The 19,638-nt window shown below is 48.3% G+C and overlaps 1 protein-coding gene across 2 annotated transcripts in view; it reads left to right on the top strand.

Moving 5' to 3' along the window:
• Nucleotides 1–16,800: 16,800 nt before the first annotated feature.
• Nucleotides 16,801–19,638, top strand: part of OTUD7B (OTU deubiquitinase 7B) — a 29,697-nt gene continuing 26,859 nt past the window's right edge. Inside the window, exon 1 of one of the 2 annotated variants that reach the window (XM_067313471.1) lies at nt 16,801–16,851. Coding sequence is in view for 1 of the 2 variants with exons in the window: in XM_067313472.1 (XP_067169573.1) it covers nt 16,836–16,851 (16 nt within the window). In the remaining variant the exon portion in view is untranslated. The remainder of the gene's footprint in view (nt 16,852–19,638) is intronic. The other variant, XM_067313472.1, reaches the window with a different exon arrangement.

Below are 19,638 nucleotides of genomic sequence, written 5' to 3'. Positions count from 1 at the left end.
CCGCCGGGCAGCGCCGGGGGCCGCCGCGGTTCCGGACTACAACTCCCGGCGTGCCGCGCGGCGCGGGCCGCGGCCGGGGCGGAGGGCGGCCTCGGCGGGGCAGCTCCCCCTCTTCCCCCCCTCCCCACACACAACCGCCCCCGGTAACGGCCGCCGCGCGCCGGGGCCCAGGTGCGTGTGGAGCGGCCCTGCCGGCCCGGGGCCCCTCCGCTGGGGCCGCCCCCCGTCACCCCCCCGCCGCCCCTTCCCCGGGCCCGGAGGGGAGTCGAGCTGGCGGGGGGGGGGGGGGGTTGAGGCCTCCTTGAGGGACAGAGCGATGCGACACTAAACTGACCTCTCTTCTAGGGCCAGGTCCCCCTTCCAAAATGCCTTTGCTTGCAAAGCAAGGTAGGTCCTCGGCCTGGCAGCGTCGTTTGCGTGAGTCACGCTTTACAGCAAAGGGGAAGGTAAAAGGACGTGTTAAAATCCCGTTTGGGCGCTGAATACGTCAATCGGGTCAATTCTACCCAACCAATAATTCGCCGCTGATATAATCCCCCAAGCAGCCGCACAGGGGACCCGCGACCCGCTCCCGCGAAGCTCCCGGCCTCTCCCAGCCCTGCGAAAGCCGCTGCGGAGGAAGCGCCGAGGAGCCCGGGCTGGGCCTGGCAGCTCCCGCTGGGCCGCCTTGGCCGCCGCGGCCTGTGTCGCGGGTGCGCGAGGCACCAGCGAAGCCACCGGTCGTGGCTGGTGCCGCTGGAGGTGCGGGTACGTCCCACGGAGCAGCCCGGGCCCGCGGACATCAGCCCGCCTGAACGCTGGCCCCAGCATCTTCGCAGAGCTTGGCGCTTCGCTGTTTGCCTATTTATCCCGCTTCGAGGCAGCTTTTGAAGCCTACACCCTGTGCCAGCACACCGGCTTCTTCGGTTCTTTCCAAAAGCAAATGCAATTTGTAATAATCTGTATTTTAAGATGGATCCCCGGAGGTAGCGGGCAGGAGGAGGGGGGAGGCTGGACCCGTGTAACGCAGCGTAATTGCAGCCGTGCGGCCCCGCACGGTGGGGCTGGGGCAGCGTCCCCCGTCGCGTCCCTGTTCTTCAGGACGGGGGAGCGCAGCGGTTGACCTTCACGGCATAAACCGCGTGACGGGAGCTGATACGTATTTTGCTAACCTTTAAAGCAATGGGTCCCTGTGCTATTTATTCTACTGCTATTATTATTCCCGAGTGTGACAATTTTGGAAATGGGCTATTATGTTCATAAAAATGTAATCATATAACGTGCATGTTTTATACAGAAAATGGTGAGCAGGTGTTGATGAAAAATGAAAGCTATTTGCAAATCTTGTAAGTACCTTTTCATAAAAGCTGACACAAAGGAACTCTTTCACGCTTATACTTCATCTTTTGTTCTGCTTGATTTACATTTAATATACATCAAAATACATTACAGAAATATGGATATAGCTTAAAATTTTTGTATTTTATAGGAAAAATAAGGATCAGAGAAAGAGACTTGTCCATGAAATCTGTTCCTTTTTAGACAGCAGTCAGTCTGTAAGTAATACTTACAAAAGCATTCCTGGAGACATTCGCAATATGTTTTTGATATGCAGACTATAGAAATGAAGTTTATGTACAGAGATCAGAGACACGAAGTTTGTTCATACCGTTTCTATGGTAGTGTAACTGAGTTGTTAATGAGTGTCACACTTTTCCTGGCTATATTAAGCTGAATACAACTAATATTTTCTCTCCTTAGAAGTCACAATACCTTTCTAGTGAATGAATGGGAGGCAATTTAGAAATCTCGGTTACTGTAGCCAAAAAAACCCAAAAAAGCAGTTTCGGCCAGGTGCTGAGGAAAAAGTAGGTCTCAACAATGAAGTGAGCTGAAAAAGTTTGGCTATTAAATACATGTAATTGCTATAAAGAACTATACTAAAGCAGTACCATATTAAGGTTTAGGCAAGACCTTATTTTGCCAAAATTGCCTCATGTTTGTAAGTAACACTAAACATGCAGGACAAAAGTGAAAGTAATCCTTTTGCTTGTTATCAAATACAGTAAAAGAGCGTTTGCCCAAGCGTCTACCCACTATTCCTATAAACTTGGCTTAGACATGGAAAAAAATCCAACTGTATCTCCAAAATAATACAGAAGGCCTCAATCTTAAAATCCTTCCCTTCAGTCCGAGTATGCAAATTAACGCCCATGGAATGGTTTGTAGTTTGTTTACAGGTATGATTTAATAAGGGTAACACTGACTCTCCGCAATATATACAACATGCATAAGCAAACATCTCCTAGCTGCTGTCATTTTTGCTATCTGGTAGTAAATTTCAGTATTTACACTATAACTTAAAATGATCCTTACCTCTGGAATAATCTGATGTTTTTGTATTCTGGCTTGCGTCTGGAAAGCTGTAAACAATACATTGCAGGAATAGAGTCAGTGCAAGTAGAATATTTATTAATAAGCGTTATGATATTTTATTGGTTGGGCATCAATTTCTTACTGGTACTCAGAACGACATGCAAACTAAAGACTAAAGGACAAAGTTATAGGTATTTTAAAATCAGGCAAATGTGCTTAATCAGCTCTAAAGAAAGCTGATGTTAAGAATGTATGAAGTTGATACTAATTTTAATGTTCAAAACATAATGTTTTTTTTTTTCTATACTAGGTCCAAGAAATTAATGCTTTGAGGACAGAAAATAGGAAGCTAAAAAATGCGGTACATGTTTTACATTTTTATTTAAATTTGGAGGCAGTTTGTTGGATGACATTTTTTTGCAGTTGCCCCGGGAATAATCACACACATCAGTTTAACACCTTTGGTTTCTCTAGTATACAGAGACTTCACTGTTAATGTTTCTATATTTGTGCCCAATGCTGTTTTCATTCTGTTTTCTCTTCCTCAGAACTCAAGACTGCGATATAAAACAAAAGGTATATTATCTGAAATGCACTTAAGCATTTCCCAATGGGAAATGCTCTGTCATTAACATTTGCTAAATTAGCAACTGAATTGAAGAGCAAACATTTGTTACTAAAAATCTTTTTATACACCAACATGGAAGGAAGATAATGAAAAAGAAGGAATTGTGCATGCTTATAAAACCAACTGCTAATAAAAGGAGCTAGATGTGATCTAAATGTAACTTAGATTATGTAAATTCTTACCTAGTAATCATTCTTATTTGCGGAGGTATTGAATACCTGCAGCTTCCATTTAAGCCAATGGGAATTTGTGTAGAAATCTGTGTGGAAAGGACATCTGCCTTAGGCCCTAGTTTTGCCATAACCACCCCTGAAATGAGTATATGACATTTTGCAGAGTCAGGCATGTATATCATTCATAGCCAAACACACTGAAATGAAAGAAAAGTCTATTAAGATATCAGTGGAATAATTTGTTCCCATCTCTCCAACCCATCTGGTTGGAAAATAATAGTGACTTTTATTATGAATTTGCTAGACGGAGCTTCATCTTTTAGTTTAGGTAGCAAAAATAATGTATCATTCCTTTTTCTTCCTAGATTGGGCATTAAGGAAAGAAGAGTATAAAAAGTAAGGATGAGAATTATCTTCCATTGGGTTAAAATGATATACAGCTGAGCTAAACTAATGTGGCTTTGTGGTTTAGAAGGGCAGAGCGAATTTCACCCTTGATTAATAAATCTTTCCAATTTCTGGTGGCTAAAGTTCTGTGACAAATTGATGTCTTTATCAGCTTTGTACTTCAGAATCATTCTGACAAGTAACACATTTATTTGCATTTTGCTTTGTTTTCAAAGTGAGATTGAGAGACTTTCTGGCGAGATATCCAGCTACTTAAATGTCACCAATTTCTGGGTAAATATATCAGTATTGTGAAAAATTTGGAGAGGGTTTTAATGAGATTAAATGTCCTCTTGAAGATACAGTTTTGCTGAATGCTGCAGCGACATGACAAATAGTCAGAGCAAAGGAAGGAAGCCCTAGAGACATTAATTGTAAAAATGATTGAATTTTGTGCCATTTGTTTGTAGAGATTGGACAAGTGTCAGAAACAGTTTAAAAAAATCTGTATCCCAAAATGGAGCGAAGGAAAACAAATTATAAACTGGTGCCTTATCTCATTCGCCTGCGTTAGAGAAACACTTGCTAGTGATGCATATACGAAATACAAGAGTTTTATATAAATTCCAAAGGGGACTTTTTAAGCCTCGTAAAAAATACCTAGCTTTTTATGATTGCTTATAAAATGAACTGTACCTCTTGTTTAGTATGAAGAGTCAGAGCTTCTGAATGGCCCAGGTATGTTACTTTTAGCAACTGAAAGAACAGCTAAAAATAATTATAAAGCATGTTCCTCTTTCTATGTAAAACTGTTGTGTATTTGCTCAGTTACATACTACAGTGATATACTTCCTATCTACTTGATAGCCACCATAATATTAACTGATTTATAATGAAAACATTTGCATAATATTAGGAGTCTGACCAGTATTATTATAGTTTAAAAGAGATTATAACAAAAGTATTTTGAATTCAAAGTTAAAATTAGGTTGTCAAGCATACAGTCTGCAGGGAATTCTAAACGTTAAAATGACTGTACTTCTATTTTTAAATTAGCAGATAAGAGGATACCAAGGGAACAGACCAAACATGCGAGGTGAGCAATGGGAAATATTTGCTTTACCAACGCCTCTCAGAGTAAGAACATGAGATAATGTGTTACGTCATCACTTTACAGAATTCTGTTTTTTAACTGAACAGGTTAGGTGAATTATTAAGGGAAAAACCAAGCTTTTCAGATTCTTTGCCAGTTAATTAAACAGAAATTTTGGGTGCATTTCAAGGAGGTTTCCCAAAACTGGTGGCTGCATATGCACCTTTTTTATTTAAAATACTTAGGTTTCAGTTGTAAAATGTTTGTTTTCATTTGTTTGGTTTAGGAAACACTTTTTAAAAACCATTCACACCCCACTTTAGTATTATTTATCAATTTCAATTAAAACACTGGAATTTAACAAGAAACTTGTAGCAGCTTAGATTAAATAACAAATTAACATTAATAGCCCCAAAATGTAACTTCTGGGGCAAACTACAGAAGATCAGTGGCATTTTAAAAATGATTTTAATTGCATTTGAATTCCTGCAGCACTCAGACAGAGGGCGCCTACAGAGCGGAAGAAAGGTAACGGCTGCTCTGTGTATCCTTCACTGCTAAATACACCCCAGCGCTGTGCTTTCGTGGCGCTTGTGCTAGGAAAATATTGACCGTACAGAATTAAGCAGATTTTTTGGGGCTGTAGCTTTCATACTTGGAGGGATGTTACTGACATGCAGCAGTGCCCCAAAATAGGTGAAGTTGTCTGGGGACAGGATGTGTTCGGTGACTCAGAGCTCCTCCTCAGCGTCTTGTGGCACAGAATTTGCAGGGGGATTTAAAACCAGTGGCATGAGCAAGCGATGTCTGTGTCACACAGCTTCCAAAGATAGATCCTTGTTTTCTGTGCCGCACAGGGCATGTCATTCAAGCTGCTTTTCACCAGTTGCAATGAAAATCAGTATAAAGCAGTGACAAATGGGGTCAGTCGCAAGATGTAACTGTAATGAAGAGACCTACTTGGCAGTCTGATGGAAAATGTCTGAGCAGTATTAATATGTCTTGGACTCTTCTGCGCATAGCTGTGATGCTCAAGTCACCAAATTCGTCTGTGTTACGATGGTTGTTTCCTTTCATAACTTGTGAAGGATCTTACAGTCAACTGCAGGCCCCCGTTTCTGTAAGGAGTCATCTTTGTGGAGGGGACAGGGGATGGATATAATGTTCTAGCTGCCTTTAACACCTGAAAGTCACACAGATAAATCTCTCTATATCTTGCCAAAAGAGAGAGGCCTGGAAATAAGAACCTGGGCTTGAAAGTCAGGGGATCTTATTTCTCTTCCTGTGGGAAAATGATCCTACCCCATGGACTCCGGCAGGCTGGAGGACTTGAACCGGGGCTGCTGCAATCAGCAGGAGGCTGCTGAGGAAGCCTGGGGTACAGTGCAGTTCTGACCCAGGCGGGCTCAGGAGAAAAACCGTAATTTTGGCCCACAGTGTGCTGGCTTGGAAGAGCTAAATCCAGCCTATAAAAGAGACTTGGGAGTACAGTACTCCTTTTTCTTTTCCCCATGGTCAGTATTAGTACACGGGAACTTCTCCTTTGTCTTGGACAACCTACTGTTTCTCATCCATTTCAACCCTAAGAAAAGAACTGAAATGGGCTATGTTTCTCTTGGGAAACCTAACGATGGCATTAGAGCCTTTTTTTTTTTCCCCTTGTAGTACTCATTCATACATTTTTGCAAACCCCTTGCTCCGAGAGCTTTATTCCTCCTCGCTCCTCTTTTCTCATGGCCCCTGCCCTTCCGCCCTTATTCCCTCTGCTCCTTACTTCCAAAACTGCACAGATTTTTTTCTTTTCAATTCCTGTCAAAGTCCTATGGTCACCAGCAAGGCTGATTTCAAACCTGAGTGATCAGATTGCTCTGTACGGGGCAGAAGCATATTCATGACCGCAAGTCCTCCGTTACAGACTTCCATAGCTATCCATATGCTGTGGCTGAAAGCTAATCTGGATAGGAGTGCTTGAAAATCAAAGAAGTGTACGTCCAGGTTCAGAGTGCAAAAGTGTTACCTGTTTTTACTGAAAATTAGATAATGCCCCTTTTAAAGAATATCGGCTCTGGTTCACTGCTGTTCAGGAACACAGAACACCCTTCGGTCCTGTTAATCACAGTGGAGTAGCAGATGGGATGAGATGCTATTCCTAGAGTGACAGAGCTAAAAAGGGGCTAAACGTAACCGAGCCAATGCACCCTAACTGTCAGATCGCTATTTATAGAAGAATTTCAAATGGATAAATCCTGTCTTTCACTTCCAATTAAGTAACTCCCCATTTCTTCATTTAGTAAGCTGTACATTTGTTGTCTTTTAAGCACACGCTTGGATTACCAGCTGAGATCGCATTATATTTCATTTTACTGTTTCAGATGCTTTGGGTCTCCTTCCCGCAGAGTGTTTATAGGCCAGGAAGTTATGCATACAGAGAGATCTTTATACAAAAAGGATTTGTGCATTTCAGATGATCTGAGGTTTTGCTAGAAAAAATATCCCATGGACCTGATTTTACTTTTCATGTTCAAACTGACTAACACCTTACTGAAGGAGTAAGTGGGGCTCCTCACCTGGCAAAAAGTACTACTTGATATGCGTAAGAATTGTGAACTAAAGTAAAAATATTGGTATTTAATTGAATTCTATTGTTTTCTGGCCTTGTTTAGATTTTAAATGATTTGGTGTCTGGAAAGTACTTATCGTTTAATTATTTGTTCTGTTTCCTTGGAAATGCTTTTGTAATGATGTCAGTGATGATTTTTTTCAACTAAATAAGCCCAGTGTGTTGTCTCCTCTTTAAATTCGTCTTTGTAATTGTCCTTAAAGGAATACAAATGCCTTTTTGTGCATTAGCCGTTTTCCCTATAGTGATAGATTTGACTAAATGAATTACAGATCAATAGTATAATGCAAGAGTTATTTTGTTATCTTAACATTAATATTTTACTCTAAAAAAATTCAAAATTCATGTAATTGCTGGGGGGGCGTTATTCTTTCATTTCAGGACTGTTGCAACTCAGACAGGTGAAGAAAGCTCAAGGTAATATATAATACAAAGTTTGAATGCATATTAAAAACTTGTAGCAAAGCAATTCGTTTATTTCAAAGAAATAAAATTTATGTAGACTGTAAATTATTTTCATATTAAATGTGCAAAATAGATACAAAAATATCCTAAGTTCTATTTTTTTACGTTGAAACCTATTATTACTTCAAGAACTATAACAGCACATCTCCTTTATAATTCTGAATGACCATTTTGAGACATCAGGGGACTGATTTTTAGTCAAATTTAGGTAGCGTCGGGCATGTCTGAAAATAAAGCCTAATGTTTACAAGCCATTCAACCATAGGAGCTTACACAATCAGTTTTAAATTGTCCTCTGGTCCTTCAGCCTGGTTATAAACTTGCAGTTAAGGGGCTGCATTTTTAATGTATCTTTAAAATACCTTTGAGTCAGGGACTGTCTTTTTGTTCTGCACCCAGCTCCCACAAATTCCAGTAATACTAATACATGGGGATACTAATAAATAAAATAATAAGGATAATGTATGGATCCTAGCAACTTCTTGATAAAGTACAAACAAACAGTAACACTGAATATAGATTAGAGACAGGTTAGCGATAGCTACAGAAAGCTTTGGGAAAAAGATCCATGCAATTTATTTCAAAAGATAAAGCAGATCTCTTGATGCAGATTTTATCTTGTATAGTTTATTCATTTGTGTTCTAAACTTAGCTGGATGGTTGAAGAGTCACTGGCCTGGTAATTCAAATACTGTGGCTTCATATGAATCCAGAAAATTGTGGTCAGATGCTGCACGTTTCTCATCTGTTTCCCTTTTCCCCTTCCCCCTCTCAGCTTTGCTAGTATGCCCTGAAACTCCGCAGAGCAGTTTCATTCGTACGAAGAGTGCGGTACGCTGGTAACTGTGGACAAAAGGGAACTGCAATAAAATTATAGTATTTACTGCTCGGTTGCCTCCACCAAGATCAGAACTGTAGTTTCCAGAAACTGAAAGGTGTCACATTAGGACACAGTCCCGAACTTGCTGTCATGGCAAGCCTACTGAACAGAATGGTCCTCCTTGCTCTAGATCTTTTAGACAGAAGGTTCAGACTCCTTGATTCCCATAATTATTTTTCCACTGTGGCTTTTATCCACCTGCAGAAGGTCAGTGTGTGATGAAGGTGACATTGCCATTTTGAGGACAATATAACGAAATACTTGCTAGCTGTCATAATAAGTTTCACTCCTGCTCTCATTTCATCTGCACAGAAATCGGGCATGGTTCACTCACTGGAACTGATCTGTACCAATCTACTGCTTTTACAAATTACCAAATAATGAAGATGATAAAAACTTTCTGCCACTAATAGAAATGAAATAATCTGGGGTAAAAATAGTTCCAATGATTATTTTATTAATCACAGAGTGAAAATGTTCATCTTACTTTGTGAGAAGTTTATGCATTATTTTCAGAAAAGGCATTTAAAGCAACTGTTTAATATGTTGAGGAAATCTTTATGATTTTCCTTTCCCACAGGATGACTTTGGATGGTGGAAGAGCAGTTTAATGTCAACGTGACTTGTTGCTGGACAACATAATGTTTGACATTGTTTCAAATTTCAGTCTTAAGAATATATTCAAATATATATATTTATATAAATAAAAATCTATTTAATCTTACTAATAATTATTCTAGTCCAATTACTATTTAAACAGCACAATGACAGATTCAGGGGCAGATTTTTGTACCTCAGTTCAGTCAGTGGGATTGTTCCAGGATTATGGTGCTGCCTATCTTAAGAGATCAAATTGTATCTTGATTATTTAAAAATGAATATATTTTCCTTTTCTCATTTCAAAGCGAAAGTAGGCCGAGGCAGTGTGTGTTTCCAGGGACATCACACGCCGCCACATAAGAGAAAATTCTTCTTTCTACAACCCTTGACTCACATACTATTGCCTCTTATCTTTAAAATAGTTCTATTTCATTCTTACATAGGAAATCACTTTTCACCATCTCTGCTGTAGCAGATAATACTGGTTCTTTTGCCAAATTTGATTAGTTGTGCCATTTTTGCAAATAAGAGTCTTCTGTGCAGCTGATCCGAACGGTACCTTTCTAGATACACTGAGAAGGGCAAAGACTGGGGAGCGACATGAGAATAGTTTTGTTGTTCGGAGAAATTCCACAAACTCACACTTCACGTGGCCTATGTTCCAAGTTGCTATTTTATATTTGACCCATGTCTCAAACTAGTGTATCAAACAAGTAACATTATCGGATCAGTCTGTGTTTTTATCTTTTTTTTCCTACTTTAAAATAAAAGCCACGGTTCCATGCCACTCATGCATAACTGCTCAAATTGAACTGACTGAACACAAGTATATATATGAATTCCCAGAGATGCAGGTAGGAATGCGGACTGCCTCAATGAGAATAGTAAACCATCTTGCTGAAAACAATGTCGTGGAATAACTCTTTTATGTGTTCTTGGTACCAGTTGCAAGCCAGACACACTGAGTTTCTCTGTTAGAAAAATTGCGATGTGCCCGGTTGAGCCAGATGTCTCAGCTGTCCTGACGTCAGCGTCTGCTTTCCACTAATATCATTTGCGCCTGATGAACTGGTTAGCCAACGTACGATGCTCCAGTTAGAAAGCTTCTCCGCCTGCTGCTGGGAGAGGACAGACCTGCGGAAAGCCACATGATCAGGTATGAAGTCAGAAGAGAAGATTATCCTTCTGTGCATCCTATTACTGTTGCATGCGCAAAGCAGTGGTGGACGCCGGTGGAAGTGCTACGGGTGAAAGTGCTGGAGGACCAGGCTCGTTTAGCAGTCAGAGTGCGTCTTTTTGTCATGGTCTTATGCTTTATTGAGGAAATGGAAACGTTTGCGTATGCAGTGAAAATACCACATCAGATCAAAGGTCACCTCCCTTTAAGGCACTGAATACTTCTTCAAAGCAGCAGCCTTCTAATTGAAGAAATACCCTGAGTCTTCCCCTGGGTCCCATTACTCCCCATCCATGTGTGTCATGGCACTGTCATTGCAGACACCGTGGGCCATGGCGTGAGCGAGTACGGCTCTGGAAATGGCCCAAGAACTAAATATCTTCAATTCAGCGACAAACTTGCATTCCTATCGTGTCAGTAAAAGGGTAATAACATTAGTTACAGGAGAGAGAAAAAACAGGTCACCAGCAAACCTATCTTTTGCCAGCAGAATGGAGCTGAAATTCATGCAAACTCTTGAAAAATAGAGCAGTCGCTTAGAAACGGTTGTATCTGTGTGTCTTGTGATGTTTTTCTTCCTCTGGTTTTCATTCATGTGAAGTAATTTTCTTTACCTCTCTCTCTCCTGTGTGCAAGAAAGGCAATATAGTTTACAGCAAACAGGAGACTAGGATTCTAGTCCTGGCTCCGCATCTGATTTCTGGCGACTTGGGAAAATCACAACCCTTTCTGTGCCTCAGTTCTTTCACTGTAAAATGATGCTTATGTCTGGGACATCTTCTGCCATAGCATTCAGGTCTCTTGAGGAAAAGTGCTACATATGAAAAAAAGGCACTTGGCAGATGAAGTAAGGTTTGGATGAGATTCCTTTTTTGAAGAGTTTCAGGCCTGTGAAGCCAAAAATCAGTTTGTTTTCCCAGTAGCTTTGCATGTCAGCTACCATTTAACCCTCTGCTTTTCGAACCGGGTAAAAAAAAGTCATCACGCCATGAGTACGCCTGTCTTCTCTCCTACTCAATTCTCTCTCATTAGTAAATACAAATAACTCCATTTAACTGCCTTGGGAACAATTTCTGCGTCTATGGAGCTGGCCTACAGTAAGTCTTGTGGTTTCCTGTTGGCCTTGGAAAATGAGCACACTTCATTATGTGGAATGGTTTACTTCACCTCATTATTTTTTCATAATCTTATTGTGCTTCCCCTCTTAACAGGGACAGGGGAAAAAGCAAACAAACAAAGAAAGGTTCTTTTTTGGTGCAGAACCTTATCAACTGCCTTTTGGAAACTGCATATGTATGTGAATTACGTTGAGCTAATTGGCCACTCCATAAGCTTTTGGGAAAAAGTCAAGTGAGTTTTAAGGCAAGAAAAGCTCTTTCACAACCCGAGCTCTTGCCTGCTAGCTATGGCTTTTGAAAATCTTCCTCGCAAATCAGTCCAGAGCTAACTGGTCAAGTGCAAGCTAAGCTGAAAAGACTTCATGCGTCAAATCCCCGTGCTTCCTTGTCCCATGTTTCTCTTCCCTGGTGAAATGATTCCTGCACGAAGCACTGACAATAGCGGCGCCGGGCTCGCGAGCGTCTTGCCTCACCTCTTCAGTACCTTGGCAATGCTCGCCATCTGTTCCTGTCTTTATCCCTGTCCACTCCAATCCCTTATCCTCTTTGTGGCACCCTCATTTAGCCTAATGCCCCCTAACAAATCCATGCGAGTCATTGCACCCAGTCGAGACTGCGCTTTAATCTTCCTTCCTATGTGGGATGCAAAGCACCGTAAAGGTCCTGGTGTGTCACGCTGCCAGGCTGCCGCGAATGCCGTAAGGACAAAATGCGTTTTAAGTGTTGCTTTAGCAGTGCCTGTGCTGCGTTGCACAGACCGGCCGTTGCTTCTGCCAGCGACCGATGTCCGAAGCTTGGGAAGAACCTGAAAACCTCCACGCTTCGCCTAGCGTGTGAAGCCTCTGGGTGTCTCGACGGGAGCAAACCCAGTGTGAACCACGGGTGACGTGTCCTGGGGCACCCCGGCGTTATACCGCGCTCGACCGGCATCGGCTTCTGTGCCACGGAGTCAGGAACCTCATTTAAACATATATTTGATCTCATTCTCTCTCCAAAGATCGGGCATTAATATTAAATACAGCAAGATGAATGCAAACTTGGGGCTTTAGCTCACCTCTGCTTTTATGAGTTTTTAATTTCTTTTACAATGCTTTTTAATTTCCGAGGCATTAAAACCCAGGCAGTCCACCCCAGCTGTCACAAAATTAAACTTTAACAGCTCACGGGCGAGCCAAACGTATCCGAGCAGCCCCACAATCATCTCAGACTTGCTTCTCCTCCGGGGCTTTCCCAAGAAAAGGTCATACCCCGGGGCGCCGACTCCAGCAGCCCTGGCCGTGGGTTTCCCCATAGGCGGAGCCGCAGCCTGGGGAGCTGAGCCTGACTCTTGCCAACGCTGCCTCACCCTAACGTTTCTTGCGTGTCTTGTTCTCACGCAACTTCTGACAGTGATGCCGCTAAAATAAGCGGATGAAGGCTGTGCCCTCATCACAAAGCGAGCGAAGACAGTTTTTCGGCTGAGTTGTTTGGTGCCCCCTTCCTCAACTCCCCCAAGAGCCTTCTGAAGTCGGTCCTCTCTTTTTCAGGATGCTTTGCCAGGCCTCCTCTCTGCTCGCCTTCTTACCGGGGAGGAACTGCCGCAAAGCACCCCCAAGTCCACAGCCAAATGTTTCATTGCCGTACTCCAAATCCGACGCGCCACGGCAGGCCTGACTGCTCTGCATCCATGGATCACCCGGTAGTTCCCCTCTCCCCTCGACACGTCCCGAAAGGTTGAACACACGGTGATGCTCACACCCTGCAACTCAAGAGAAGCACTTGGCATTAGGCTGTCCGGACTTGGAAAAATCAGGATTGTCACCTTCCACTCTTGCCGATTAGGGCTGGATATCAGGAATCCTGCTCTCCTTTCCCAGCCTGCAGGCAACGCTCAGACGAGTCCATTAACCTCTCCAAACTGAGGGCTGCCTCCTGCATTTGTAGAGTGAATGGAACAAAACCAGGGACTGTAGGAAGGGTTAATGCATTACCATATGCGAAGTCCTCTGAAATCCTCAGATGAAAGGTTCTTCAGAAGTGCAAAGCACTATTATTTGCCCGGCATCTGAAGTGCGACTTGCACAGGAGCTGCGAGCTTTCCAGCTAGGAAGCTCCGAGAAAGCTCTCATCCCAACGAAAAAAAAATCAAATCAAATGCAGAAACAAACTCTGGAGGGGCCAGCTCAGGGCTGCCGTCGGCGGGCGAAGCTCCATTTAGCTCGGCGGAGCCGTCCCTGCTTGCATGGCGCCGGGATTTGGCCCGGGATGACGGATGGCACCACAGCGAGCGGCAAGAATTGAACCATTCAGCCGTTTGAAGAACGGCGCTGCCTGTCGTCGAAGACGGCATTGTGCTTTGCGGGGTCTTTCGTGTCGGCTCCCTGCCTAGGTGTTGTGCCGGGGACGTACGCCGCGAGTTAGCCCGCTGCTCTTTTCCTGCACCTCGCTTTCAAGACCGCTGCAGAGGCCAAGGCGGCGGGCCTGACTCTGCCGGGCTGCCTCCGTGCCGAGGACACAGACGCTCCGCTGCCTTTTCCCATGCTGAGGGTGCTGCGCTGAGAAAATCAGGCTGTAGATCCCGGTGGGATTGAGCCACCTCGCTGCGCTCCTCCTCGCTGCTTGTTTTGCCCTCCAAAAAGCCCCTTCCCTTGCTCCCGTGTTTTGCAGACAGGCCTCCTTTTCCACCAAGGTGCCAAGATGTATTTTAAGAACCAGCCGGCACTTCCAAGTTTAGCCTGTCCGAGCATCCGCTGACGGGAACGACCGCGACCGTCAGACACCCAGCAGGATCCCGGGACAAGGCTGCTTCGCTGACGGCCCTGAATTGCAGCCACGGGATCACAACGTCGCCGAGGTCCGGGTGAGATTGGGAGCGACGCTCGGAAGCGAACAGTCGCTTGCCCGGGAGAGTAACGCTGGGAAAAACAAGGGGGCCGGCTAACTGCAGGAGCCGAGCTGCAACGCTGGCTTACGTCTGCGCCGGTGCTTTTTATTTAACGCCTCTGATGTAGTTTGTGGTTGCGCGCAGAGATCCCGGCCAGGAGCAGGGCGTCCTCATGCCGGGCAGCGGAGAAGCCGAGGGCAAAAAGAGAGTCCTGGCCCATCCCTGCGGGCTACAAACGGAGAAATGGGGAAGATCGTGGAGCCTGGGATCAGCTGCAGCACCTAAAGCCTGCAGGAGGCCTTTGGAGGGGTCTCTGCAAGGGAAAGGAAAGCCTGGCGGGATAATTTGGGGGTTGCTTGCAGGGATCTTGGGAGAAGCTTGGGACTGGCCAGGGCGGTGGGATCAGCGGTTCGAATCTCGGCAGTAGCAGCGCTGGGCGATGGCCGGTGTGGCGGCGCTCGCAGAGGCGAGTGCATTGACAAAACCATCGCTCCCAGCTAGGGAAACGGAGAGGTTGAAATTAGAACTGGCAGAAAAGGGGCAAGGTTTTATTTTTATTCAGCACCACACTCGCCTTGCTGACCTGTCACGATTGCTCCAGGCAGCCGGGAAGAAGCGGCTACTGCAGGCAGCAAGCAAGGAGATGACACACAGGCAGAGCACAGGACCGTCTGCAAAACCCCCGCTATTGCTTTTTTGCAATAAAATTCTGTTTTTTGCAAGTCAGGGGCATTCGGAAGGCTTTGAACAAACACTGCAGCAGGGGAAAAAAAGCCTCTCCGGAGGCCTGGGCTCCGTGGCACAGACCGTTCTTTCTTTACTGGACTTTTCGCTGCCCCGACACGATAAACAATCCTTTTGTGCGAGATATAAACAACGCTGGGTTGCTGGCGGCGAACAAAGGCCGCGATTGAGCGCGGGGATCAGCTGAACGCCGCGCATGACGGGCCGCGCTGCTCCCGTCGGCGGCGGAGGGGGGTTCGCCGCCGGCCGCAAGCCGCACCGGACCCCTATCCCCGCCGCAGCCCTGTGTCGTTTCACCGGGAAAACGGTTGTGACCGGAAAGGCGAATGTACACGACCGTGCGTCGCTAGCGTGTGTTGCCCCGCTGGTTTGGATTTGCAAGGATGCCTCCTCCTGCCTCTGAAAAATAACCTCCGTGGCAGTGCCGGGGCACATTTTCGGCATGCTTCGCCCACGGCCAGGGGAATGCAAAGCACTCGCCGGGGGGACAAGCTGTCCTGCCGGCCCCGGCGGCCCACTCCTGTGTCGCGGCAGAGCGCCAAGGGGCTTTTCTGGCGTCCCAGCGGCTTTCCCTGGTGCTTAAAGCAATTCCCAGGCGAAATCGGCCTGGGGGGGGCCCATCCCCTCGGCATCCTGGCTTTGAGGGGTGGCCTAGCCGGGCCCTGGGCCCATCACAGCTCTGTGCCATCTGTGACACAAGTTGCACAGCTCTCAATGATGCTGTTTACAGCTAAAGGGCACGAGGCAGGGGTTGCATTCCCCATGCAGAGTTTGCATGCTCCATGAGGGGTCAAAGGCCCCACATATGCGCTGCGCAGGGCTTGCACCATCCACACTCTGCACAGGGGTTGCATGCACCATCTAGGTCCCATGCAGGGGTTGCACGCCCCATGCAGGGGCCGCATGACTATCCAGGCCCCATGCACACCCCATGCAGGGTTTGCAGGCCCTGTGCATGCCCCATAAAAGGGGCTACAGGCCCTATGCAGGGGGTGCATGCACCATCTGGGCCTTGTGCAAGGCTGCATGACCTGTGCAAGGGGGTTGCATGTGCTATCCAAGCCCATGCAGGGGTTGCAGCCCCCATGCAGGGGTTGCATGCATTATCTAGGCCCCTTGCAGGGGTTGCATGCACTACCCAGCCCCCGTGCAGGGGTTGCATGCATTATCTAGGCCCCTTGCAGGGGTTGCATGCACTACCCAGGCCCCATGCAGGGGTTGCATGGACTACATAGCCCCCGTGCAGGGGTTGCATGCACTACCCAGCCCCCGTGCAGGGGTTGCATGCATTATCCAGGCCCCTTGCAGGGGCTGCATGCACTACCCAGGCCCCGCGCAGCGCTGCAGCCCCGGCCCGTTGCCCGCCGCGGGCGCGCGCGCAGCAGCACGCGACGGCCTCGCGCCACGGACGCGGGTGCGCGCGCACAGTGCGTGTGCGTGTGGGGGGGGCGGGTCTCGCCTCCGCGCAGGCGCAGTGGGCCGCGCGCCGGCGCGGTGCGGGGAGGGGCGTGGCCCGGCGCCTCGCCGCCATTGGCTGCGCCCTGCCCGGGCGGGGGCGGGGGCGGGGCGGCCGCGTGCTCCCGGCAAAGCGTTCCGGGCGGAAACGAGGGCGGCGCGGCGTTCCGGGCGGGCGGCGGGCGCGGCGCGGCGCACCCCGCGCTCCCCTCCCCCTCCCGCCCCCACCGGGAGCGCGGCCTCGGCGCGGAGCGGCCCCGGCGGCGCCCGGCGCGGGATGGAGCCGCCCCGAGGTAACGCGACCCGCGGACCCCCCCCCTTCCTTCCCCCCCCCCCCGGCTGAGGCGGCCCCGCGCCCGGCGGCGGCGGCGGCGGCAGGGCCCGACCTCCGCGGTTCGGTTTTACCGGTTGCGTTAAACTTTTCCCGGGGCCCGGACCGGGGGCCGCGGCGGCGGTGCCGGGACCCGGTCGGGGCTCGGGGCGGCTCCGTGGCCCGGTCGGGGCTCGGGGACTCGGTTGGGACCCGGCTCCCGGCGCGGCCGCCGCCCCGGGCCGCTTTGCAGCCGCGGCGAAAGTCGAGGAGCCGCCGCCGGTGCCGCCGCTCCGGGTTATCCCGGCTCCCCCCTCCCCGGGGGCCCCCTCGCAGCCTCCCGGCCGGGTGTTACCGGCTCCCGCCCGGGCGCCAAGTTGCTGCTCGGTTCCGCTCTTGTCCCGCCGCCCTTTCCCCGCACCCGGAGCGGTTCGGGAGCGAAGGTGCCCGCGAAATTCCCGCCTGGAGCGTTTGGGGCCCGAAGGAGACGCACGAAGCGAAACGCGCGTCGCTCCGAGTTGCTGCGCGCGCGCGGCCCCGACCGAACCGGCCGCTCGGTTCCCGCTGCCCTGGTTAAGGGGCTTCAGTAAGTGGGCGATTCGGGAGGAGCACCGTCCCCGTCCCCAAATCCTCGCTTCCCGCGAGGGAATCCCGCTGGGGGACGCGAGGCGTTGACAGCCGGCGCCCGGCGGCGGTCTCGACCTGTTAGCGGCGAGGTCCGGGGGTCTCAGCCCTTGTTGGGGGGGGGGTCTCCCCTCGTCCACCGTCCGATTTAAAAAGCGCTTGGACGGCGCCAAAAACAACTTCTGCTCTGCGGCGTCCGAGCTGCTGAGCCCCCCGCTGGGCTCGAGGCCCTGCCGGCGGGTCGATCGATCGATCGGTCCTCAAGCAGATGCCGAAGTTGTTGAGAGGTCCGCGTCTTCTGGCGTTGCGGAGCCGAGCTAAATAATTTAGACCTGAGCGATGCCCTGGGGAGGGGAGGACGAGCCCCGCTCCGCGACGCGGGTCGCTGTTATTGAACGAGCGCGGCATCTGCAGCTTCCTTCGTCCCGCTTCAAAACCTTTCAGAAAGGGCTGGTAGATTCGGGCGAGATGTAAGGAAGGGGTAAGGGCGGACCGGTCGCTGTGACGGCAGGGAGGGTCGAGGCTGCGCGGCACATATCCCCGTTCAGAAAGCTCGTTTGTCCTGCAAAATAGGCAGGACAAAGTTGTTAGGAGCTGCAGCTGGCTTCCAGCCTAGGCTATTAAAAATGTTTTTACTCGCAGTGATTTAGTACCAAATAATTTCAATCCGGTTGGTTTCCTCTGGTGTTGACCGAATAGGATTATCGTTTGCAAACTGGAAATCCTCGTGGCTTTTAAATGCCGCGTCTTCGCATGGGAACGAACTTTGCTGCCATCCTCCTCGGCCGGGCCGAGGGCTTTGCTTTGGCGAAAAAGCGGGGTCTTTCGTCGTGCCTGGTTAATGGTGCCAGATATTGCCGTCAAGTCCTGTGAATAAACGTCGGGGCCGTGCGCCTCGTGCACGCGCTTAGAAACCTCGGCGCCCTGCAGTGGGACCGTGCCATGAGTTTAAAAAAACATCTCTAGAGTTTGCAGGCCTTAATCTCGGGAGGAAAGGGAGTTTCTCGTCTGGCAAATTACAGGTTGCCTCCCCGCGGAGCAGTGGACCGTGCGCGCTTTCTTTGTGGGCGCGGAGGCTGGGGGATGACTCACTGCTCCTGGGCTCGAGCATCTCCGACGATCCCGCGCTTAAGGGAACCGGCGCGTGCTGCGACGCTCGGCAGTGGGAGTCGCTTACGTAAGGAGCGCGGTAACGGGACAGGTATCCTTCCAGGAGGCAGCGATAGCTCTCTGTTACACTGCCGAGGGAGAATGGCTCATCCGTGCCGTGAATATCCGTAGCCTCTCCCTTTGCCCATCTGTAAAATGGGCTAATGCTTAGCTGTACACTGCCGGGAGGTGCCGTATATGTGATTATTAGTTACACAACGCGTTTGCCTACAGAAATGTGCTTACAGCGCGCAGGGGGGATGATTTTCAACTTCGAGTTGCAGGGCTAGTTATAAAGGAAGAGGTTATTGTCAGCTTAAGTCACATAGCTGGAAAAGTAAAGCTTGGTGCTGTGAATCATTCGTGTCTGATTGCTGACAGCATCGATTTGGGTTTGTTTTTTTTTTTTTTTTCCTCTGCCCCTGCTGTGTGTTTCCAGGCCTCGGCTTGAACAGCGGAGGCTGATTTTGCTGACGCTCCTGTCCGCGCGTTGCAGTCAAACTTTCTGGTTTGCGTTTAGGCTCTTGGAGTTGGGGTTCGCTCTCTGTTGTGCCTTGCGCAGCAGCGTTTGGCTCTTGCTCTACGCCCTGGGGTGGGCGAGCTCTTTATATTGCAGCAGAATAGCGGGCTAGTCTATCGGTTGTTAAAATATCCCGTGATTTTTTTTTTCCTTGACACGTGTGTTTTTTAATAAAATAGTTTAAAAAAAGCCCTGCAAGGCTAATTATAAAGCCAGCCTTGGATTAATAGTTTCAGTTCAGCGAAAGCTGCCGCTTAAAGCAAACAGTTGGCACGTCGATGTACAGCACTGCTGCCGCAGCCCGCGCTGAGCAGGGACCGCGGGCAGGGAGCTGATGGCAAACCATCGCCGCCGCTTAGCAAGAAAAACATTCTCTGCTCAGAAAATGCAAGGGGTGCTCCGGCTGGAAAATAAATCGGCAAAGGAGCTGCGCGGAGGCTTAAGCAGCGTGTATCTGCACTGCGTCGCTCTTTGGGA

The sequence above is a fragment of the Apteryx mantelli genome, chromosome 31, assembly GCF_036417845.1.
Source record: "Apteryx mantelli isolate bAptMan1 chromosome 31, bAptMan1.hap1, whole genome shotgun sequence".
NCBI classification, from domain to species: Eukaryota; Metazoa; Chordata; class Aves; order Apterygiformes; family Apterygidae; genus Apteryx; species Apteryx mantelli.
This window is presented reverse-complemented; position numbering and strand designations above follow the sequence as displayed.